We start from the raw sequence: 25378 nt of genomic DNA on the forward strand, positions 1-25378 counted from the left end.
CGCACTACTCGAAATGCAGAAGCTATATATGACGCAGCAGGAGCAGCTTTTAGGACTTCTTGTTGAAGCTGCAAATACGAGGGACAAGAAGGACGTTTATGTGAGACCTGAGGTGTTTGACGGCAATTCGTCAAGCGCCACTGTATGGCTGGATTTTTACGAATATGCATGTACTAGAAACCAGTGGACAAGCGATGAAGACCACATATTTAATATGAGGCATTTTCTCTGTGGGAACGCACGGAAGTGGTTTGACTTGCAAATATTATCTCATGCAAGCACTTCTTGGGCAGCATGGAGGAAAAGCTTTGGAAGTGCTTTCGAGATGAATCCTGTAGAGCTTTGGAATAGTGCCCTCATCTACAGACAGAGATGCACTAATATCGGGGAGTACGTTTAAAGAAAAGTGGCGGTTACGAACATTGGCGGACTAGTCAGTCATTGCTCTTGTCATGCATGGTATGACAAGGTATTACCAAAGGCAGATGCAAGCAAGGTCGATCGCCTCTAAGGACGAGCTACTCTTGGCATTGAAAATACATATACAACAGCCCCAGATTATAGTACACCTGATAAGGTGACAAATATCAGCATAGGTGATTACCGTGGCAAGAAGACATCGTCATGGGAGGCAGATGATTATGTCACTCAAAGTATCCCAGCATCCCCCCCCCCCCCCCCCCCCAGTATGGGATTATTTGAACAGTGTCAAGACTTCAGTCGAGAAACATGCACTGTTGAGGAAACTACTTCTCACAAAGACTGGAATATTGAGTGTCCCGATGTTAGTCAATGGCCGAATTCTGTCAGTTTTGATTGACACTGGCACTTCTGTAAGTTTAATCAACGAGAGCCTAGTCAAGGCTAGCAACATTGTGCATGGAAAATCTATTCGTGTGTGCGGCTACGACAGCTCTTGTAGAGAATATTATAGATGGACAGAAGTTTACCTAGGAGTATGAAGGCGAGAAATTGACTTTGGGAAGCTATGGTAGTTCCCAAAGTCAACTTTGACTTTATCTTACCAAGGCCTAATATGACACGGATGAAGGTTAATATCCTCTGGAACGATGTGGCGACGATTGGAACGGAGTGCGGTAAACTTCATATCACTCATAGGGCTGATTGTAAGCCATCTTCCAAAAAAAGATGTACCGTTGATGTTTCCGGAGCTTCTGTGCATTGGTTCTTACCCGGAAGCCACAACAGTCATTGAGGTACCCTTCTTATTACGCGACAGCACTATCGTCAAGAGAAAGCCATATAGCCTCAGTCACGACAAGAAAGTCTGGTTGAAGCAGGAGCTCCAAGGGATGCTGGAAGCGGGAATCATCAGACCTTCAACTTCATCCTTTGCTTCGCCCATTACAACTGTCCCGAAAGAAGATGGGTCATTTCGTCTATGTAAGCATTACAGACTAATAAATAAACAAACTGATCTTTTCCCCTACCCAATGCCAAGAATTGATGAAATCATTGACGAGACTGGGTGATGTCAATGGTTTTCCCACATTGACTTGTGTAAAGGATACTGGCAGGTGCCACTAAAAGAAGATACGAAAAAGTTTACCGCATTTGTCATCCCTTTCGATATCTATGAGTACAACAGACTACCATTCGGATGGAAAAACTCTGGAGCATGGTTTCAGGAGATGATGAATGGAGTACCCGAGAACTTCATCGGTATATTTTGTAATGTGCATGTGGATGATCTCATCGTATGCTCAAGAACACGGGAAGATCACGGAGAGCACCTAGAGAAAGTCCTTGAGGCACTTAGCGCTGCTAGACTAAAAATCAACATAAAGAAGAGTGAGTTCTTTTGCAGGAAAGTAGTCTTTCTGGGAAGTACTTTCGACGGCGGAACCAAGGGTACAAAAGAGGAGAGCGTGATGCGTATCAAGAAGCTGACAAAGCTTTATGACATAGATTCTTTACGAGTGTTTCTTGGACTCGCAGGTCACTTCCGCACGTTCATAGAAGACTATGTAAGAAAAACAAAATGTCTGACCGCACTGACCCAGAAAGGAATTCCATTTGTCTGGTCCAACGAATGTGAGAAGAGCTACCTGGAACTTGTCAAAGTCATCTCATCCGACCCTGTATTGACACTGCCTGACTTTGATTTACCGTTCGAACTATACACCGACACATCTCACTATACTGCAGGCGCCATTTTTTATCAACGGGACGAAAACGAGCAACCTGGGAGAGAGCTTAAGGTCATCGGCTACTATTCCTGTACGTTCACGAAAACGCAGGAAAACTACACGATGACAGAAAAGGAAGCTTTAGCCATCGTAATGTCGCTCAGGTACTTCAGAAGTTACCTGGAAGGTAAACATTTCAGCCTGTTCACTGATAACCAGGCGTTGACGTACCTATTGCAACTTACACAGCCAAAAGGCAGAATAGCTCGATGGGTGAGTGAAATTCAGCAATTTAGTTTCGATATAATGCATAGACCAGGCCAGAAGCACCAATATGCTGACGCACTATCACGTCTCCACGTGCCGCAAGAAATTCCTAAACAAAGCATTAACTTGATGAAGCTATGGGAGGGTACCCAAGAAATGGAATTGTGAAATGGGAAGATGTGCGTCCCAGAAACAAAAGTGCCAGAAGTCCTGAACTTATATCACAGCAGTCCACATTCAGAAGGGCGCAATGGATTCTCAAAGACCTACCACAAGCTCACCCAGAGATTTACATGGAACAACATGAAAGCAGATGATGCCAGTTATGTCAAGATGTGTCATGAGTGTCAGATGGTGAAATCAAAATACAAACCGCGTGGAAACAGAATGGTCATGCCAGAATACTCAGCTATACCATTCGAAGTTGTTCACCTTGATTTCGCTGAAGTTAAGAAGAAAAGTGAAGGCGTCAAACGAACTCAAGCTTTTCTGGTCGCCGTGGATGAGTGCACGCGCTTTGTGGCCGCCAAAGCGGGAAGAGAAGACGCCAACTGCGTCATAGCACTTTTAGAGAGAGAAATCTTCAAGAACACCAAGATCGTTGTTGCGGACAATGGACCAGAGTTTAGAAGTGAAAATTTGCGCAATTGGGCCAGTGAAAGAAATATTACGCTTCGATATCCAGCACCTTATCATCCTGAAGCTAACACTCTCGCCGAACGCTTGATAAGAGACCTGAAAATGTACCCCAAGTTATACCCGGGATTCAAGGGAGGCTGGAAGAGCGCTTTGGAGGCGGCAGTATATCATCATAACAGGTCCTACACCACCGGCATCAGGTGCAGCCCACATTTTGCCGCCTTTCAGTGTTGTGGAGTTGCCGCTCCGGAATTGCAATGATTCCGGAATCATTCTACATTTCCGCGACCCCGGAATGGAATGGGGACAACGTTTGGAGGAATGGAATGGGAATGGAATTACGTCTTTTTCCGAAAATAAAGCACGTTTTCGTCCTACACGCTGTTTTTCAAACTTCAAACATTATTAAGTCACAGCCTCGAATTTAACAATAAAGCCGTATTTTTAAAATGGCTTGGCTGATTACAAGCACGGTACATTTACAAGCAACGCGCCTACTACAATTCTGTCCTTATTCCCTATTTGATGCAAAGGGACAAGGTGCCTGAGCGGTGCACTGTTCCTACTAATACCAGTAGATCTAGAGGGTTTTGTTCCCCATTAACCAAATCTTAGTTTTCTCCATATTCACGACCGCTCCAGAGGCGTGGCACAACTGCTTAGTCTTCTTGAACACTACTTTTGTCAGCATAAAAATACTCAATGTCGTCATTTCAGCTTTAACTTAACACATTTAAGCTTAAACAATATTAAAGGAATACATCACAAAAGGAATACACTCTAGAAAATTTTGAATCCCGAAATATGGTACTCTGTCCTTTTCTGGACTTCTCAAAGGCCTTCGACCTCATTATTCATAAAATTCTCCTACAAAAGTTGGATCATTACGGTATAAGAGGCATTGCGCACAAATTAATCACGTCTTACTTGCAACACCGCACTCAATTCCTCATAATTGAAGGCAAACATTCCGCCACAAAATCCATTAAAACAGGCGTCACACAAGGAAGCATCCTGGGACCATTTTTCCTTATACTTTATATTAATGAGGTAGTCCGTATTGATGAATCAGCCCATTACATTATATACGCTGATGATACGGGTTTGTTTTTTTCAAGCAGATGTAGCAGCGATTTAGGTAGTCGAGCGAATAATGCACTGTTTGAAATTAATTCATGGGTCCAAGTAAACCCCCTGAAAGTAAACATAAATAAAACAAAAGCTGTTTTATTTCACCCCCGCCACACACAAGTTCAGTTTCCCATCATTTCGTTAAATAACTCAAAAATCGAAGTTGTCAAAAGTTTTAAATGATTAGGCGTGTATTTTTCGCAAAACATGACATGGGATGATCATGTGAACCATATTATTACTAAACTATCTCGGATAATCGGCGTTATGCGCCGCCATTGCTACTTCTTTCCGGTTTCTGTCAACATGCTCATATATAACTCATTGTTTTCTTCTTTATTAAATTATGCCTTTCTTGTATGGTCCACAACGACAACTGTAAACATTAGCAAAAGAAAGCTTTGCAAAAGAAAGCTTTGCGTCTACCCCGTAAAGTACCATATCACTGCTACACAGCAGAATTATTTAAAAGATACTGCATCATTCAGGTTGCATCATACCTGATTACACACTAAGTCGTCTATATAGGTTCGGTTTATTGGAAAATAATGATACAACTGCAAGAATAGCAAGGTGTAGAGAAAATTTCCCTAGCTTATAATGTACGTCAACTTGAAGTGTGGTACATATCGAAATGTAGAACAAATTACGGAAATCAAATGTTAAAGTTTCAACTGCCTGCACTTCTAAACCGCCATAACAGAGGAACATAACATTGACATATCTAGCATATCACCAAACAAGTGCGATTAGTGCTTGTATAATGTGATGAGGCGACTACCTTTTTTATGCCTGCACTGTAATCTTTTTTTTATTTTGTTTTTATTAAAGCACATTGTGAAACATACTTTTCTTTTAATTTGGTTGTACTTAGCCCCACATCGTCTGTGCTACCCTGTGTACTAGAGGGTCAGGGCTACTAAAGCTGTTCTCGCAGCTTTTACCTGCCCTCCTCGTAACGTGTTCTTGTTGCGAAATAAAAATTTCAATTTCAATTTTAATTCAAAACATCACCATTCGTTCAAGCATGCTGACCATGCCAACACTATAGTAGCGGGAGAACTGCCCCTATGGGAATTAGTAGGGTGGTTGTACTGCACGAGATATGTCACCAAGCTACTATCCCTCGACCTTGATAACGTGTATTGCGTACTTTTGCAGTTCTTAATGCATATGGTGACATCAGCTTTACAGGGCGTTCATTCTTAACTCGATAAAACTATGAAGATACCTTTCCTATGTTGAGTAATTACAGGAATGGAATTGAACTGCCCGGCCATTCCCGGAGTGGGAATGGGTCTAAGTTTTTTCATTCCGAGGAATTGAAAGGAATGGAATTAGAATGGAATGAAGGCGCCCATTCCGCAACACTGCCGCCTTTGGTACTGTTCCTTGGTTACCAGCTGACAAGAGCTGGGCTTAGTTGGCAGGATTGTTTGAAGGAACACCCAAAGAGCTAACTCCAGCAAAAGAAATACAGAAGTACCATAAAGAAGAATTTTGACCGTCGCCATAGCACAAAGATGCCAGATATCGATCCCGGGTGTATGATATTGGTTAAGAAAGGGTTGGACCTCAAAGTTCCATTCCTGGTCTGTACTTCGTTGTAAAAGGGCTAAGCAACAAGGACTTCTGAAGACATTGTATTATACTGGACCAAATGGAAGGACGGAAGAGGCGTCCATAGGAAACGTGGTACGATATTACCAGCGCTAGGGAATGACAGCCGGCAGTGTCGTGATCCACATCGGTAATGCCAGCGAGGAGAGCCAGACGAAGAAGAAGACGACGAGGTTAAAATGTCTCAATAAACCGATGCAGTCGCATGGTCTGCATAGAACCTTTACAATTCTGTGTTAATGAAGTGTTAGTACAGGGTTATGTTATAACGCTCAATGAAAATGGTGTACGTCATGAAGTGCCATGATATAAATAAAGGCCGTTGCTATTAGCACGTGCCAGTGCACACGAAATTTTGCTGTGGTAGCGCACATAACCAAGTGCGGCACTTATGGGGTAGTGCGCAACTACCGGAGCTAATCTTCGTGCGTGGCTGCAGTTTGCGCTTATTTTGCTCTGAAGAGCATAGATTCCGGTGCCTGCATATCACTCATAATCATGTGGTGGTATTGGTCATATAAACCCAACAATTATCAAAGGTGTAGCACATGCAACTGCAGAATAGACATCAATGTGGCCAGATTTCCATCACTAATATGTTAGTCACACCCAGATCTACATAAACCTCGGGAACAAAATTTTTGACAGACAAAGGTGCATCTGTGCATGTTATGGCAGTCTGGTCTGAAGAGGCTGAAGCAGTTTCTAAGACTGAAAGAGCCTTTGGCAATGTGACCATTGACAATGTGAGCATTGGCAATGTGACCAAAAGCATGGCTAAAATGTTGTTCCTGAAATTAAGAGCCGAAGGAAAAGATTAATGGGATTCATGCTGTACACAGCCAAGTCGCGTGTTCGATCCCGGCTGAGGCCGTCACATTTCGATGGAGGCGAAATGCTAAAGGCCCATGTACTGCGTGATGTTAGTCCACGTTAAAGAGCACCAGATGGTCAAAATTTCCGGAGCCCTCCACTACGGAGCCCCTCAATCATATTGTGGTTTGGGACGTAAAAGCCCCGACATTATTATTAGCGAGGTGAAAGCGAACATGAGTATACAAGTTTCTAATTTGAAAAGCCAATACCGCAGATCTGAATAGAGCTAATGAACCTGATGCAGCAGTCGTAAATGCACTTACAGGATTCAATGCATTTGGTGACACCACATTGATGTGGCTTTGCCTTGATACACAGCCACAATTTATAGGTCTCTTCGATTTGGCTGCACCAGCGGCACCAGTTCAACGGCTGCAGCACCGTCCTCCTCGTTTTGCTAGTGCTGCGCGCGCCCGCTGCACCGGTTTCCTCGTTCTGTCAAGGTGCAAGCGTAGTTCTGCACGAGTTCTCTGCCGGCCTGCACTCGCTCAAGAGGAGGTGCAAAGAAGTGCAGCATGGCGTGCGCCCCGTCCTCCTCCCAAGCTTAGAGCAGACGACGCTGCGTGTTGTTGTTCAGGGGCGTGCAAAAAGCATGTTAAACTGCTGACTCCGACGGGCAATCTTAGCCACGTCTTTTCGGCAGCTATTAAGGCGGATCTTTTTACATCTCTCGTGAGCAGAAAAATCCACCGTGCTTGACGGCAATACGAATGGTACACAAAAAAAAAAAAGTAATACAGACGTGGCGCGACTTGCGAGCTGCGCTCTCAGTTCGCCTTTGCGAAATCGTGAAGCTGAGGCTATAGGAAGTCTTCTAGAAAAGCTTTTGAGTTTAAAAATGTATTCATCATGCGAGCGTGCGTATTAATGGTCTACAAGAATTCCACATTCGTTCTCTAGTCTAGCGTGCAAAAAAGTGGCGACGTCGGTAAAATTATTTGAGCACAAATTTGCGAGCGTACACTTTCCTGGATAACTGAACTGAACTTTCGCGTTAAGCCGTCTTAGCGTCGGTCAAAGGACCCAAGATATTTTTGTTTTTTCTTGTTGCATGGCCTCGCACGCACCTTCATAGAAGGTTCGAAACCAGCGAAATTTTCCATTGAACCAGTCAAACGTCTCTCTAGGATAGCCTGAACAGTCTCTTGAAATCATACTGATGGAACTTGCCGACGACGTTCTCGTACACGGGAACAAGAGTTACATCTTCACGTACCAACATGCAGGCGACCAAAACACATACACCGTCAAAATTATCCTCGGAGTCATCGTGAGGGTCGCCGTTGTCGGAATCGTCGTCGCTGCAGAGTCAAACAGTTCCATACGGCAGCTATGAAGAGTGCCGCCGCGCAGTGTTTTTTGGTAAACAACACCAGCGATACACGTCGCGTCGGCTGTTCAGCCAACACAGCCTGCATCTGCATCTTTGTTTTGGTGGCAGCCGCCGCGTTGTAGTGTCAGTATGTGCGCGGCTGCACCGGCACTTGCTGAAACCGGTGCTGCCGCGCTCACAGCACCGCTTCGCACCGCCACGGCACTTTCCAGAACTAGTGCAGGCAGTGCAAGCCAAATCGAAGAGACCTTAAATATGGGTGGAAATACAGGCATAACTGAGGTGTGCGTCCTTATCTACACCAACCGAAGAGACAGAAAGGAGCCAAAATGGTGGTGTATGCAAAGAGGTTAGGATAGAGCCACAGGGCACAGCACAACAGGTCAGTTGCAGACTGTGTACCACATCTGCAAAAAGGTCCACCACAAATTTTTTTTGCACAGTATTTTAAGTGCCCCCCTGTATCACTTGCTTCGGGCCTTTTGTGCGAGAAATTGGCAAAAGTATTACAGCTTAGTACCCTGATGAGACAATGGGACAGGTGTTGTCCCACTTTTTCAAAGACACGTCATGGGTCAGTGGCGCAGGTACATCCCACTTTTTTCTCGTGAAGTAATGGTCGTACCTGGGTTTTGTTGAAATAATGGTTTTGGTGAAAACTGCTTCATACTATTTCTAAGCACGTTATTTAGATATTCAGCTGGCATATTTCTGTTATGTGAAAAATAACTATGAACACACAAAGGGTTAAAGCAATTTGTCTTTTTTTCCGTCAGTTTCACTCTAAGAAAAAAAACCAGTAGGTGTGACTCTCTTCGGAGGGTTCTGACTTGCCACATATACAACTCTCTTTGAAGAGGACACGTTAACACTCTTGGTGGGTCGGAGCGGGTGCGCTCTAGGAAAGTACCTTGACACTTAGGAAGAATGAAAGGACTCTTATCTTAAGGATCACATTACCACTTCTGAGGGAGTCAGGCGACTCTTGCCGGTAACACTCCTACACGGGTCAAATGACACACACAGAAGCGTCAAGCAACTCTACAACTATTTTAAGTTACTCATTTGGCTCATGCTGTACTTTTGCACGACTAACGTTGGAAATAGTGAAATATTCATTTTAAGCAAGTCCAAACAATATACTTGCCTTGTGGCCAATCGTCATCTGTAAAAGGAGAATAGTTCAAATTTAGCATTACTTTAATAAAACCTCATCAAAACCACACAACTTTTCCAGCAGAGTACATAGGAAGCACCAAAAGATGGTCTGTGATTCCAATCAAGCAGTTCAGATATTCCTCGTTTACATGCTTGTGTAAGTAAGGCCAACTAAAATGTGTGACTGTGATCTGCATTGTGTCACAGCTGCAAAATAAACTGCAGAAATCAGCATCATGTTTCCGTATTTATTCCTTATGATTATGAATAAATCAAAAAAGTGGGTGATGGCTGGAGGCATCATACTTGTGACGCTATTGTATTTGTGACTTGCTATTGTATTGACTAAGCAATTGTATTTGGCACATCGTTAACATTATGCGTGGCAACTGTCTGGTAAATTTTGGAACTAAAGAACTTTGCTATGTGATAGAAATCTAGCTGGAGGGCTGCTATGTGCAATGTGACTTATGTTCCTACCGTGCACGTAATACAGCAAAATGAGTTCATGGCCCACAATTTCTGAAGTTTGCCAGTTTCTTTGTGCCATTGTCCTTATGTCACGCATCTTTGCAAATGTCCTGTGTTCACCATTTTTCATGACCCTTTGGTTTTGGAAGATTTAAGTCATTTTCAATCACACAGTACCTCCTGACAAAGACTAGCTATATTTTGAAGTGTGCACACACGTAAGGGCAGTTTGTAGGAGAAACATCTTCCGTCTGCATGATACGCATCGTTCTTTGTGTTGCATTGGGCTAACCTGCTGTTTGCCCTCTCTCAAGAGTACAAATCTTGAAGATGTAATTGAATTTTGCACCTTCTATGTTCTACACAGCATGTGTAGAACCAGAGCCGTATATTCCTTCGGAGAGTTCGGCGGAGGGGCGGAGCCAACAAACCATCCAAATTTAGCGGCGGCGCTGTCCGCCAGCCATTTTGTGCCGTGGCACTGTAAGCTCGCGTTGGCGTGCGCCCGCAACGCTCCGTCTCTGGCGAACCCTTTCTTCAGCGAGTTAAGGGGCTGATATACTCCAGCGTAACGTCGACGCGCGCGCACGCTCGGCACAGTGACGCTACGCTAACAAACGTGCAGCACTCTATAGGCCAACGCGCGATGCGACTGACGCGCCCAGCGTCCGTCAACGCGCCCCGGCTGCAGCCGGCGCGAGATGCGACATGCTGCATTCCACGCCGGCGACGTTTATCCAGACTGAACTGCGTCTGTGTCTCTATGTGAAGAAGGGACGCCAAGTGCGCTCAATTGCGCATGCGTCAAGGCGACGTACTGCGTCGCGCAAGTGGGAGTATAGAGTGCTCTGTTTTCGGCGTCACCGTACGTGACAAACCTAGCGTCGCCAACTCCCGCCGCCGCGGGCTACTGCGCTGCAAGCCCCCATTGCGACGTCCGTGCAGGTCCACGATGTTCCACGCAGCCGACACGTGCACGAACAGCAGCAAAGACACACCAGGTCGGTCACAGAGGAAGAATAAATGCCGACAGCGACGTCACGGGTACAGGCATCACGAGAAACCTCGGCCGAAATGGCGTCGGCGGCGCGGAAGCGCGCTGTGCCAGACAGGCGGCGAGATCAAAAGAGCGCCGAACTCTCCGAAAGCGAATATACGGCTCTGTGTAGAACGTGTGTTCCTGTGCATGCATGAGTTCAGAGGGCATGACGTTACAGGCACTTTCCACATGATGTATGTGAATTCCATGTGTTGAATCTGCCTACAAAGTCACGTACAAGACCTTTCAGTGAGTGCTGTAAAGACGGAAGACATACCGCAGCCTTGCAAACATAATGCACTTCAAAATGACAAAGGAATGATTCGCTTTAAAAGTTACCAACTTCTTAATAGTTACCTTGCATCATTTCTCGTTCAGGCTATCTCATCATATCACCCTAATACACATTTAAAGTAGCAATGCGCACTGAGTGCTTTGTGCTGATGATGCCTCCCTCAATGGCTGAAAAGTGGCACCTTGAATAGCTGGCAAAAGTATGACATGAACAGTGTAATCGAATATACCTGTGGTGATGCAGGACCACAGTGTTTCTGTAGTTGTGTTGATCCACCTTGTTTTCATTGTGTAAATGAAACTGTGCTGAACTTTCTCCTTAGCTGCATTATACAAGCCACGGTCGTGGTCCAGTGTGCCACAGATGTGGGCTTTCTTAAAGCTTGACCTTATGAAAAACTGCAAAATAATGCAGGACTTCATTTCTGCATGAAGTGACAAAGGAACTGCCTTGTGCCAAAATATGTCGCTGTGCATGCACATCCATTCACAGTCGTACCCTTATAGATAGGTCCATTTCTGGCCAGGCTGCTATAGAAACTGCAATGGCTGTGCTCAGCAATTCCATGGCAAGAGGATATCTTCCAGTTTTGGCTGTTGTGCAATTAATACAATACACCACATGCTCCACCTGGAGAAGTACTGACCACTTAATTAGAGTAACCACCTAAATTTTCTACTACTGCAATAGAAAGCAGGTTAAAATTCAGTCTGTCATAGCCCATGTGAGTATAAATATTTGTTTTATGTGCAATGCCTTGCCTATACGCCAAGTGCTTGCTTCATGAGAGGGTGCCATAATTTGGTTTGGCTTGTGTTTGCACGATGTGACACTATTGCTTCTCGCTCGCTTACAGGGGCATCTTGAAAGCCATTCAAAGTTAGTTAATATACAAGCTATAGTATTGTTTATATGCATGTACAGAAGACTCACCCTCCACGTCAGGTCTCCAGATTTCTAGTATAAACAGCTCGTCTGTCTGAACGCCGACATCGTGCAAAGAAATGTCGCACCTGCACACAACAAAATTAATTGTAAGCAAACTTTTCATGGCTGTTAACATCTATGTTTGTGCTTGAAGTGTCTTTTGACAAGGCGCTCAAGTCACATGGAGCAAACTGCCTGTAGCTCTAGTCCACACGATTACAAGTTTGGGAATATCACAGAATGAATGGGCACAGAGCTTTCTTTTCGCAAAGCCACAACAACAAAGCGTTGAATTGTACGTGCTATTTGATGCAGTTAGCTTTACTGCTGCATAGAAGTGTGCGGACATGAGCTGGTGTAGAATGAGCACCTAGGAGCATTTAACGCCTGATACAGATCTCGGTGCATTGGTTGTAAGAAGTACACCCGAGACCTTTTGAACAGCGGCCATTCATGTGCTTACGGCCGCGGAGTGATCAAGCAGCAAGCACTCCGCTCGTAAATACAGCGGCCGTCACCGTGGCAACAACCAATAGACAAGCGTATCTCAATGGTGCCGTCTGCTCCGCCAATAGAAGTGCCGTGTACATAGCAAGGTTCGTGAGAACGCCCTCCGATTTTTTTGTTCTTTGCACTTTTTCTATGCGGTGATCAAAAGCGAGAAAGAGGGGAACGGAAAGGCGGAACTTTGAGCTTTAAAATGACGCCAGGATGACGACGCTCGGTGGCAGGAAAGACGAGATACGACGCCGTGAATTGCGCCGTTTTAGCACGATTTTGGGCTTCTTTTTCACCGACCTCACTTACAAAATTATTTTTTTCGGGCACATACTGTGCATTTTCAGCGTAATCGTTTAGATACTGTGTAAATAAGAGACAAGAGATGCCAAAACGAGTGTTTTCCAAAAATTGATTTTTTTGGCTATTTTCGCGATTTGATCACCGTCCCCCCCCTTAAGCTTGACAACATTGGTACTCTAACAGCTCCATTTTGTGATAACTGGTAAAGAGCATTGTCATGTTCCCCAATGTAAGCAGGCTCCAACGGCCATTGTGACTAGCTTACGTCAAACAGATCCATGCTTTGGAGACTTGATCAATCAGCACCTCATGAAATAAAAGTTTAAATTTTGTAGTCAACAACATAAGGCAATAAAAGCCCAAGCTGTTTTATAAGCAGTTAATCGCCGCACCACAGACTCGTGAACTTACAACTGCACCACAACTGAACTGCAACTAAATCGCATACAATACACACACATTCGAAACACACATCCGAGCGAAGTTTCGTTTTTTTAACACACATTATCTGCAAGTCAAGACTTAGACGTAACACAACTTGCATATCAAGTGTAGACTAGGAAAAGCCATATATAATGGCTGACTCACTGCAATAACATCGTCCCCGACCCTGCCCCAGTCAAAGGCAGGCTCCTCGGCCAAGCTGCCAAGGCTCACTCGGCTGCTGTCCTTGGAGCCACTCACTTCCACAACTGCAGTAAAAATATACATAAAATTAAATACGTTTGCAGGAAACATGCTGAGGTCATACAAAAAATATTTGCTATTCTCCTTTAACAGAATTCTATTCTTGAAAAAGAAAGCAGACAATTTCTGTTTTTAAATTATGTGCTCTACAATGTGAAGGCTGGCTTTAAAAACAGACACGTCATTAAGCGTTAAATTCATATTTTCTGAAAGCAAGATAACCATGGGAGCAAATCTTAGATTAAAAAAAAAAACACGCTTGTTTACTTTCTGTGGTCTATGCCTATGGCGCACTGCATTCTTCTCTTTGGAATGGCGCTCTTTCATCACCTGCTGCCAGTAAAACTGCTGCTTCATGTGAAACTTCTGTTGGGTGCAGGGCTTAAAGTCTCCCTTCATTGGAGGGGGGGGGGGTGGCCCTCAGAGGGCGGCGACCTATATACATACATACACACATACATACAGCCCCTCCTTAAAGAACGGAAGGGAGGGGCTGGGCCCCCAAACCTTCCCCGACTTTAAGCCCTGGTGCGGTGAGTCACACAGCTTTTTAACTGTTTAATATGTTATTACTGAACTACATTCTTGCAGCGATCCACATCGCTAGCGAGGAGAGCCAAGAAGAAGAAGACGACGACGAGGTTAAAATGTCTCAACAAACCGATGCAGTCGCATGGTCTGCATAGAAACTTTACACTGGCGCAGCCGAGGTCAAGAACCTGCAAATGAAGATCAAGTTCGACTTCACTCGCCATCAGGAGCGACCTCTCATCGTGGGCTTCCAGGTAGATGGCCAGCAATACGTCGAGTTGCAGGAGGGCACTACAACTCCTAGTCTTCTGCAGACGATTGCCAATCTCGCCGGAGCTACGGTTGATGGCCTTGTCACTCAAGGTAGTGTGACTGTGAGCATGACTCTTGAAAATTTGGCGCCTCCGCCGGTGTTTGAAATACGAACACCAACAAGCGGCACTCATTGCGACACTTCAGGTGCCACTAACGCATTACTCGAAATGCAGAAGCTATATATGACGCAGCAGGAGCAGCTTTTAGGACTTCTTGTTGAAGCTGCAAATACAAGGGACAAGAAGGACGTTTATGCGAGACCTGAGGTGTTTGACGGCGATTCGTCAAGCGCCACTGTATGGCTGGATTTTTACGAATATGCATGTACTAGAAACCAGTGGACAAGCGATGAAGACCACATATTTAATATGAGGCATTTTCTCTGTGGGAACGCACGGAAATGGTTTGACTTGCAAATATTATTTCATGCAAGCACTTCTTGGGCAGCATGGAGGAAAAGCTTTGCAAGTGCTTTCGAGATGAATCCTGTAGAGCTTTGGAATAGTGCCCTTATCTACAGACGGAGATGCACTAATATATAATAATAATATCTGGAGTTTACCGTCCCAAAACCACGATATGATTATGAGAGACGCTGTAGTGGAGGGCTCCGGAAATTTCGACCACCTGGGGTTCTTTAACGTGCACCTAAATCTAAGTACACGGGCCTCAGACATTTTAGATGCACTAATATCAGGGAGTACGTTTAAAGAAAAGTGGCGTTTACGAACATTGGCGGACTCGTCAGTCGTTGCTCTTGTCATGCATGGTATGACAAGGTATTACCAAAGGCAGATGCAAGCAAGGTCGATCGCCTCTAAGGACGAGCTACTCTTGGCATTGAAATACATATACAACAGCCCCAGATTATAGCACACCTGATAAGGTGACAAATATCAGCATAGGTGATTACCGTGGCAAGAAGACATCGTCATGGGAGGCAGCTGATTATGTCACTCAATGTGTCCCAGCATCCCCCCCCCCCCCCCCCCCCCCCAGTATGGGATTATTTGAACAGTGTCAAGACTTCAGTCGAGAAACATGCACTGTTGACGAAACTACTTCTCACAAAGACTGGAATATTGAGTGTCCCAATGTTAGTCAATGGCCGAATTCTGTCAGTTTTGATTGACACTGGCACTTCCGTCGGTTTAATCAACGAGAGCCTAGTCAAGGCTAGCAACATTGTGCATGGAAAATCTATTCGTGTGTGCGGCTACGACAGCTCTTGTAGAGAATATTATAGATGGACAGAAGTTTACCTAGGAGTATGAAGGCGAGAAATTGACTTTGGGAAGCTATGGTAGTTCCCAGAGTCAACTTTGACTTTATCTTACCAAGGCCTAATATGACACGGATGAAGGTTAATATCCTCTGGAACGATGTGGCGACGATTGGAACGGAGTGCGGTAAACTTCATATCACTCATAGGGCTGATTGTAAGCCATCTTCCAAAAAAAGATGTACCGTTGATGTTTCCGGAGCTTCTGTGCATTGGTTCTTACCCAGAAGCCACAACATTCATTGAGGTACCCTTCTTATTACGCGACAGCACTATCGTCAAGAGAAAGCCATATAGCCTCAGTCACGACAAGAAAGTCTGGTTGAAGCAGCAACTCCAAGGGATGCTGGAAGCGGGAATCATCAGCCCTTCAACTTCATCCTTTGCTTCGCCCATTACAATTGTCCCGAAAGAAGATGGGTCATTTCGTCTATGTAAGCATTACAGACTAATAAATAAACAAGCTGATCTTTTCCCCTACCCAATGCCAAGAATTGATGAAATCATTGACGAGACTGGGTGATGTCAATGGTTTTCCCGCATTGACTTGTGTAAAGGATACTGGCAGGTGCCACTAAAAGAAGATACGAAAAAGTTTACACCGCATTTGTCATCCCTTTCGATATCTATGAGTACAACAGACTACCATTCGGATGGAAAGACTCTGGAGCATGGTTTCAGGAGATGATGAATGGAGTACTCGAGAACTTCATCGGTATATTTTGTAATGTGTCGTATGCTCAAGAACACGAGAAGATCACGGAGAGCACCTAGAGAAAGTCCTTGAGGCACTTAGCGCTGCTAGACTAAAAATCAACATAAAGAAGAGTGAGTTCTTTTGCAGGAAAGTAGTCTTTCTGGGAAGTACTTTCGACGGCGGAACCAAGGGTACGAAAGAGGAGAGCGTGATGCGTATCAAGAAGCTGACAAAGCCCTATGACATAGATTCTTTACGAGTGTTTCTTGGACTCGCAGGTCACTTCCGCGTGTTCATAGAAGACTATGTAAGAAAAACAAAATGTCTGACCGCACCGACCCAGAAAGGAATTCCATTTGTCTGGTCCAACGAATGTGAGAAGAGCTACCTGGAACTTGTCAAAGTCATCTCATCCGACCCTGTATTGACACTGCCTGACTTTGATTTACCGTTTGAACTATACACCGACACATCTCACTATGCTGCAGGCGCCATTTTTTATCAACGGGACGAAAATGAGCAACCTGAGAGAGAGCTTAAGGTCATCGGCTACTATTCCTGTACGTTCACGAAAACGCAGGAAAACTACACAACGACGGAAAAGGAAGCTTTAGCCATCGTAATGTCGCTCAGGTACTTGAGAAGTTACCTGGAAGGTAAACATTTCAACCTGTTCACTGATAACCAGGCGTTGACGTACCTATTGCAACTTACACAGCCAAAAGGCAGAATAGCTCGATGGGTGAGTGAAATTCAGCAATTTAGTTTCGATATAATGCATAGACCAGGCCAGAAGCACCAATATGCTGACGCACTATCACGTCTCCACGTGCCACAAGAAATTCCTAAACAAAGCATTAACTTGATGAAGCTATGGGAGGGTACCCAAGAAATGGAATTGTGAAATGGGAAGATTTGCATCCCAGAAACAAAAGTGCCAGAAGTCCTGAAGTTATATCACAGCAGTCCACATTCAGAAGGGCGCAATGGATTCTCAAAGACCTACCACAAGCTCACCCAGAGATTTACATGGAACAACATGAAAGCAGATGATGCCAGTTATGTCAAGATGTGTCATGAGTGTCAGATGGTGAAATCAAAATACAAACCGCGTGGAAACAGAATGGTCATGCCAGAATACTCAGCTATACCATTCGAAGTTGTTCACCTTGATTTCGCTGAAGTTAAGAAGAAAAGTGAAGGCGTCAAACGAACTCAAGCTTTTCTGGTCGCCGTGGATGAGTGCACGCACTTTGTGGCCGCCAAAGCGGGAAGAGAAGACGCCAACTGCGTCATAGCACTTTTAGAGAGAGAAATCTTCAAGAACACCAAGATCGTTGTTGCGGACAATGGACCAGCGTTTAGAAGTGAAAAGTTGCGCAATTGGGCCAGTGAAAGAAATATTACGCTTCGATATCCAGCACCTTATCATCCTGAAGCTAACACTCTCGCCGAACGCTTGATAAGAGACCTGAAAATGTACCCCAAGTTATACCCGGGATTCAAGGGAGGCTGGAAGAGCGCTTTGGAGGCGGCAGTATATCATCATAACAGGTCCTACACTGCCGGCATCAGGTGGAGCCCACATTTTGCCGCCTTTCAGTGTTGTGGAGTGGCCGCTCCGGAATTGCAATGATTCCGGAATCATTCTACATTTCCGCGACCGCCGGAACGGAATGGGGACAACACTTGGAGGAATGGAATGGGAATGGAATTACGTCTTTTTCCCGAAAATAAAGCACGTTTTCGTCCTACACGCTGTTTTTCAAACTTCAAACATTATTAAGTCACAGCCTCGAATTTAACAATAAAGCGGTATTTTAAAATGGCTTGGCTGATTACAAGCACGGTACATTACAAGCAACGCGCCTACTACAATTCTGTCCTTATTCCCTATTGATGCAAAGGGACAAGGTGCCTGAGCGGTGCACTGTTTCCTACTAATACCAGTAGATCTAGAGGGTTTTGTTCCCCATTAACCAAATCTTAGTTTTCTCCATATTCACGACCGCTCCAGAGGCGTGGCACAACTGCTTAGTCTTCTTGAACACTACTTTTGTCAGCATAAAAATACTCAATGTCGTCATTTCAGCTTTAAACTTAACACATTTAAGCTTAAACAATATTAAAGGAATACATCACAAAGGAATACACTCTAGAAAATTTTAATCCCGAAATATGGTACTCGGTCTTTTTCTGGACTTCTCAAAGGCCTTCGACCCATTATTCATAAATTCTCCTACAAAAGTTGGATCATTACGGTATAAGAGGCATTGCGCACAAATTAATCACGTCTTACTTGCAACACCGCACTCAATTCCTCATAATTGAAGGCAAAACATTCCGCCACAAAATCCATTAAAACAGGCGTCACACAAGGAAGCATCCTGGGACCATTTTTCCTTATACTTTATATTAATGAGGTAGTCCGTATTGATGAATCAGCCCATTACATTATATACGCTGATGATACGGTTTTGTTTCTTTCAAGCAGATGTAGCAGCGATTTAGGTAGTCGAGCGAATAATGCACTGTTGAAATTAATTCATGGGTCCAAGTAAACCCCCTGAAAGTAACATAAATAAAACAAAAGCTGTTTTATTTCACCCCCGCCACACACAAGTTCAGTTTCCCATCATTTCGTTAAATAACTCAAAAATCGAAGTTGTCAAAAGTTTTAAATGATTAGGCGTGTATTTTTCGCAAAACATGACATGGGATGATCACGTGAACCATATTATTACTAAACTATCTCGGATAATCGGCGTTATGCGCCGCCATTGCTACTTCTTTCCGGTTTCTGTCAACATGCTCATATATAACTCGTTGTTTTCTTCTTTATTAAATTATGCCTTTCTTGTATGGTCCACAACGACAACTGTAAACATTAGCAAAAGAAAGCTTTGCAAAAGAAAGCTTTGCGTCTACCCCGTAAAGTACCATATCACTGCTACACAGCAGAATTATTTAAAAGATACTGCATCATTCAGGTTGCATCAATACCTGATTACACACTAAGTCGTCTATATAGGTTCGGTTTATTGGAAAATAATGATACAATTGCAAGAATAGCAAGGTTAGAGAAAAAATTTCCCTGCTTATAATGTACGTCAACCTGAAGTGTGGTACATATCGAAATGTAGAACAAATTACGGAAATCAAATGTTAAAGTTTCAACTGCCTACACTTCTAAACCGCATAACAAAGGAACATAACATTGACATATCTAGCATATCACCAAAACAAGTGCGATTAGTGCTTGTATAATGTGATGAGGCGACTACCTTTTTTTATGCCTGCACTGTAATCTTTTTTTATTTTTGTTTTTATTAAAAGCACATTGTGAAACATACTTTTCTTTAATTTGGTTGTACTTAGCCCTACATCGTCTGTGCTACCCTGTGTACTAGAGGGTCAGGGCTACTAAAGCTGTTCTCGCAGCTTTTACCTGCCCTCCTCGTAACGTGTTCTTGTTGCGAAATAAAAATTTCAATTTCAATTTTAATTCAAACATCACCATTCGTTCAAGCATGCTGACCATGCCAACACTATAGGTAGCGGGAGAACTGCCCCTATGGGAATTAGTAGGGTGGTTGTACTGCACGAGATATGTCACCAAGCTACTATCCCTCGACCTTGATAACGTGTATTGCGTACTTTTGCAGTTCTTAATGCATATGGTGACATCAGCTTTACAGGGCGTTCATTCTTAACTCGATAAAACTATGAAGATACCTTTCCTATGCTGAGTAATTACAGGAATGGAATTGAACTGCCCGGCCATTCCCGGAGTGGCAATGGGCTAAGTTTTTTCATTCCGAGGAATTGAAAGGAATGGAATTAGAATGGAATGAAGGCGCCCATTCCGCAACACTGCCGCCTTTGGTACTGTTCCTTGGTTACCAGCTGACAAAGAGCTGGGCTTAGTTGGCAGGATTGTTTGAAGGAACACCCAAAGAGCTAACTCCAGCAAAAGAAATACAGAAGTACCATAAAGAAGAATTTTGACCGTCGCCATAGCACAAAGATGCCAGATATCGATCCCGGGTGTATGATATTGGTTAAGAAAGGGTTGGACTCAAAAGTTCCATTCACTGGTCTGTACTTCGTTGTTAAAAGGGCTAAGCAACAAGGACTTCTGAAGACATTGTATTATACTGGACCAAATGGAAGGACGGAAGAGGCGTCCATAGGAAACGTGGTACGATATTACCAGCGCTAGGGGAATGACAGCCGGCAGTGTCGTGATCCACATCGGTAATGCCAGCGAGGAGAGCCCAGACGAAGAAGAAGACGACGAGGTTAAAATGTCTCAATAAACCGATGCAGTCGCATGGTCTGCATAGAAACTTTACAATTCTGTGTTAATGAAGTGTTAGTACAGGGTTATGTTATAACGCTCAGTGAAAATGGTGTACGTCATGAAGTGCCATGATATAAATAAAGGCCGTTGCTATTAGCACGTGCCAGTGCACACGAAATTTTGCTGTGGTAGCGCACATAACCAAGTGCGGCACTTATGGGGTAGTGCGCAACTACCGGAGCTTAATCTTCGTGTCGTGGCTGCAGTTTGCGCTTATTTTGCTCTGAAGAGCATAGATTCCGGTGCCTGCATATCACTCATAATCATGTGGTGGTATTGGTCATATAAACCCAACAATTATCAAAGGTGTAGCACATGCAACTGCAGAATAGACATCAATGTGGCCAGATTTCCATCACTAATATGTTAGTCACACCCAGATCTACATAAACCTCGGGAACAAAATTTTTGACAGACAAAGGTGCATCTGTGCATGTTATGGCAGTCTGTCTGAAGAGGCTGAAGCAGTTTCTAAGACTGAAAGAGCCTTTGGCAATGTGACCATTGACAATGTGAGCATTGGCAATGTGACCAAAAGCAGTGGCTAAAATGTTGTTCCTGAAATTAAGAGCCGAAGGAAAAGATTAATGGGATTCATGCTGTACACAGCCAAGTCGCGTGTTCGATCCCGGCTGAGGCCGTCACATTTCGATGGAGGCGAAATGCTAAAGGCCCATGTACTGCGTGATGTTAGTCCACGTTAAAGAGCACCAGATGGTCAAAATTTCCGGAGCCCTCCACTACGGAGCCCCTCAATCATATTGTGGTTTTGGGACGTAAAAGCCCCGACATTATTATTAGCGAGTGAAAGCGAACATGAGTATACAAGTTCTAATTTGAAAAGCCAATACCGCAGATCTGAATAGAGCTAATGAACCTGATGCAGCAGTCGTAAATGCACTTACAGGATTCAATGCATTTGGTGACACCACATTGATGTGGCTTGCCTTGATACACAGCCACAATTTTATAGGTCTCTTCGATTTGGCTGCACCAGCGGCACCAGTTCAACGGCTGCAGCACCGTCCTCCTCGTTTTGCTAGTGCTGCGCGCGCCCGCTGCACCGGTTTCCTCGTTCTGTCAAGGTGCAAGCGTAGTTCTGCACGAGTTCTCTGCCGGCCTGCACTCGCTCAAGAGGAGGTGCAAAGAAGTGCAGCATGGCGTGCGCCCCGTCCTCCTCCCAAGCTTAGAGCAGACGACGCTGCGTGTTGTTGTTCAGGGCGTGCAAAAGCATGTTAAACTGCTGACTCCGACGGGCAATCTTAGCCACGTCTTTTCGGCAGCTATTAAGGCGGATCTTTTTACATCTCTCGTGAGCAGAAAAATCCACCGTGCTTGACGGCAATACGAATGGTACACAAAAAAAAAAAGTAATATAGACGTGGCGCGACTTGCGAGCTGCGCTCTCAGTTCGCCTTTGCGAAATCGTGAAGCTGAGGCTATAGGAAGTCTTCTAGAAAAGCTTTTGAGTTTAAAAATGTATTCATCATGCGAGCGTGCGTATACATGTTTCTTAATGGTCTACAAGAATTCCACATTCGTTCTCTAGTCTAGCGTGCAAAAAAGTGGCGACGTCGGTAAAATTATTTGAGCACAAATTTGCGAGCGTACACTTTCCCGGATAACTGAACTGAACTTTCGCGTTAAGCCGTCTTAGCGTCGGTCAAAGGACCCCAGATATTTTTGTTTTTTCTTGTTGCATGGCCTCGCACGCACCTTCATAGAAGGTCGAAACCAGCGAAATTTTCCATTGAACCAGTCAAACGTCTCTCTAGATAGCCTGAACAGTCTCTTGAAATCACACTGATGGAACTTGCCGACGACGTTCTCGTACCCGGGAACAAGAGTTCCATCTTCACGTACCAACATGCAGGCGACCAAAACACATACACAGTCAAAATTATCCTCGGAGTCATCGTGAGGGTCGCCGTTGTCGGAATCGTCGTCGCTGCAGAGTCAAACAGTTCCATACGGCAGCTATGAAGAGTGCCGCCGCGGCAGTGTTTTTGGTAAACAACACCAGCGATACACGTCGCGTCGGCTGTTCAGCCAACACAGCCTGCATCTGCATCTTTGTTTTGGTGGCAGCCGCCGCGTTGTAGTGTCAGTAGTGTCGCGGCTGCACCGGCACTTGCTGAACCGGTGCTGCGCGCTCACAGCACCGCTTCGCACCGCCACGGCACTTTCCAGAACTAGTGCAGGCAGTGCAAGCCAAATCGAAGAGACCTTAAATATGGGTGGAAATACAGGCATAACTGAGGTGTGCGTCCTTATCTACACCAACCGAAGAGACAGAAAGGAGCCAAAATGGTTGGTGTATGCAAAGAGGTTAGATAGAGCCACAGGGCACAGCACAACAGGTGCAGTTGCAGACTGTGTACCACATCTGCAAAAAGGTCCACCACAAATTTTTTTTTGCACAGCTTTTAAGTGCCCCCCTGTATCACTTGCTTCGGGCCTTTTGTGCGAGAAATTTGGCAAAAGTATTGCAGCTTAGTACCCTCATGAGACAATGGGACAGGTGTTGTCCCACTTTTTCAAAGACACGTCATGGGTCAGTGGCGCAGGTACATCCCACTTTTTTCTCGTGAAGTAATGGTCGTACCTGGGTTTTGTTGAAATAATGGTTTTGGTGAAAACTGCTTCATACTATTTCTAAGCACGTTATTTAGATATTCAGCTGGCATATTTTCTGTTATGTGAAAAATAACAATGAACACACAAAGGGTTAAAGCAATTTGTCTTTTTTCCGTCAGTTTCACTCTAAGAAAAAAAACCAGTAGGTGTGACTCTCTTCGGAGGGTTCTGACTTGCCACATATACAACTCTCTTTGAAGAGACACGTTAACACTCTTGGTGGGTCGGAGCGGGTGCGCTCTAGGAAAGTACCTTGACACTTAGGAAGAATGAAAGGACTCTTATCTTAAGGATCACATTACCACTTCTGAGGGAGTCAGGCGACTCTTGCCGGTAACACTCCTACACGGGTCAAATGACACACACAGAAGCGTCAAGCAACTCTACAACTATTTTAAGTTACTCATTTGGCTCATGCTGTACTTTTGCACGACTAACGTTGGACATAGTGAAATATTCATTTTAAGCAAGTCCAACAATACTTGCCTTGAGGCCATTCGTCACCTGTAAAAGGAGAATAGTTCAAATTTAGCATTACTTTAATAAAACTCGTCAAAACAACACAACTTTTCCAGCAGAGTAATATAGGAAGCACAAAAAGATGGTCTGTGATTTCCAATCAAGCAGTTCAGATATTCCTCGTTTACATGCTTGTGTAAGTAAGGCCAACTAAAATGTGTGACTGTGATCTGCATTGTGTCACATGCTGCAAAATAAACTGCAGAAATCGGCATCATGTTTCCGTATTTATTCCTTATGATTATGAATAAATCAAAAAAGTGGTGACGGCTGGAGGCATCATACTTGTGACGCTATTGTATTTGTGACTTGCTATTGTATTTGACTAAGCAATTGTATTTGGCACAATCGTTAACATTATGCGTGGCAACTGTCTGGTAAATTTTGGAACTAAAGAACTTTGCTATGTGATAGAAATCTAGCTGGAGGGCTGTTATGTGCAATGTGACTTATGTTCCTACCGTGCACGTAATACAGCAAAATGAGTTCATGGCCCACAAATTTCTGAAGTTTGCCAGTTTCTTTTGTGCCATTGTCCTTATGTCACGCATCTTTGCAAATGTCCTGTGTTCACCATTTTTCATGACCCTTTGGTTTTGGAAGATTTAAGTCATTTTCAATCACACAGTACCTCCTGACAAAGACTAGCTATATTTTGAAGTGTGCACACACATAAGGGCAGTTTGTAGGAGAAACATCTTCCGTCTGCATGATACGCATCGTTCTTTGTGTTGCATTGGGCTAACCTGCTGTTTGCCCTCTCTCAAGAGTACAAATCTTGAAGATGTAATTGAATTTTGCACCTTCTATGTTCTACACAGCATGTGTAGAACGTGTGTTCCTGTGCATGCATGAGTTCAGAGGGCATGATGTTACAGGCACTTTCCACATGATGTATGTGAATTCATGTGTGTGAATCTGCCTACAAAAGTCACGTACAAGACCTTTCAGTGAGTGCTGTAAAGACGGAAGACATACCGCAGCCATGCAAACTATAATGCACTTCAAAATGACAAAGGAATGATTCTCTTTAAAAGTTACCAACTTCTTAATAGCTACCTTGCATCATTTCTCGTTCAGGCTATCTCATCATATCACCCTAATACACATTTAAAGCAGCAATGCGCACTGAGTGCTTTGTGCTGATGATGCCTCCCTCAATGGTTGAAAAGTGGCACCTTGAATAGCTGGCAAAAGTATGACATGAACAGTGTAATCGAATATACCTGTGGTGATGCAGGACCACAGTGTTTCTGTAGTTGTGTTGATCCACCTTGTTTTCATTGTGTAAATGAAACTGTGCTGAACTTTCTCCTTAGCTGCATTATACAAGCCACGGTCGTGGTCCAGTGTGCCACAGATGTGGGCTTTCTTAAAGCTTGACCTTATGAAAAACTGCAAAATAATGCACGACTTTATTTCTGCATGAAGTGACAAAGGAACTGCCTTGTGCCAAAATATGTCGCTGTGCATGCACATCCATTCACAGTCGTACCCTTATAGATAGGTCCATTTCTGGCCAGTCTGCTATAGAAACTGCAATGGCTGTGCTCAGCAATTCCATGGCAAGAGGATATCTTCCAGTTTCGGCTGTTGTGTAATTAATACAATACACCACATGCTCCACCTGGAGAAGTACT

The 25378-nt window shown here is 44.2% G+C and overlaps 2 protein-coding genes across 38 annotated transcripts in view; one reads left to right on the forward strand and one right to left on the reverse strand.

The window, feature by feature from the left end:
• The window catches only part of LOC119389619 (uncharacterized), a 106743-nt gene that overhangs the window by 22198 nt on the left and 59167 nt on the right, over positions 1–25378 (reverse strand). For 14 of the 36 annotated variants that reach the window (XR_007415712.1, XR_007415702.1, XR_007415718.1 and 11 more), the window contains one exon: positions 23706–23723. Coding sequence is in view for 16 of the 36 variants with exons in the window: in XM_049414506.1 (XP_049270463.1) it covers positions 23706–23723 (18 nt within the window). In the remaining 20 variants the exon portion in view is untranslated. Of the gene's footprint in view, positions 1–9163; positions 9182–11912; positions 11993–13295; positions 13400–23705; positions 23724–25378 lie in introns of those variants that run through there. The other 22 variants (XR_007415711.1, XR_007415710.1, XR_007415709.1 and 19 more) reach the window with 5 other exon arrangements.
• Positions 1–25378, forward strand: part of LOC119389624 (contactin-1a) — a 250246-nt gene that overhangs the window by 20076 nt on the left and 204792 nt on the right. The gene's annotated exons all lie outside the window — the stretch shown is intronic.

This window comes from Rhipicephalus sanguineus, chromosome 4 (assembly GCF_013339695.2).
Source record: "Rhipicephalus sanguineus isolate Rsan-2018 chromosome 4, BIME_Rsan_1.4, whole genome shotgun sequence".
NCBI classification, from domain to species: Eukaryota; Metazoa; Arthropoda; class Arachnida; order Ixodida; family Ixodidae; genus Rhipicephalus; species Rhipicephalus sanguineus.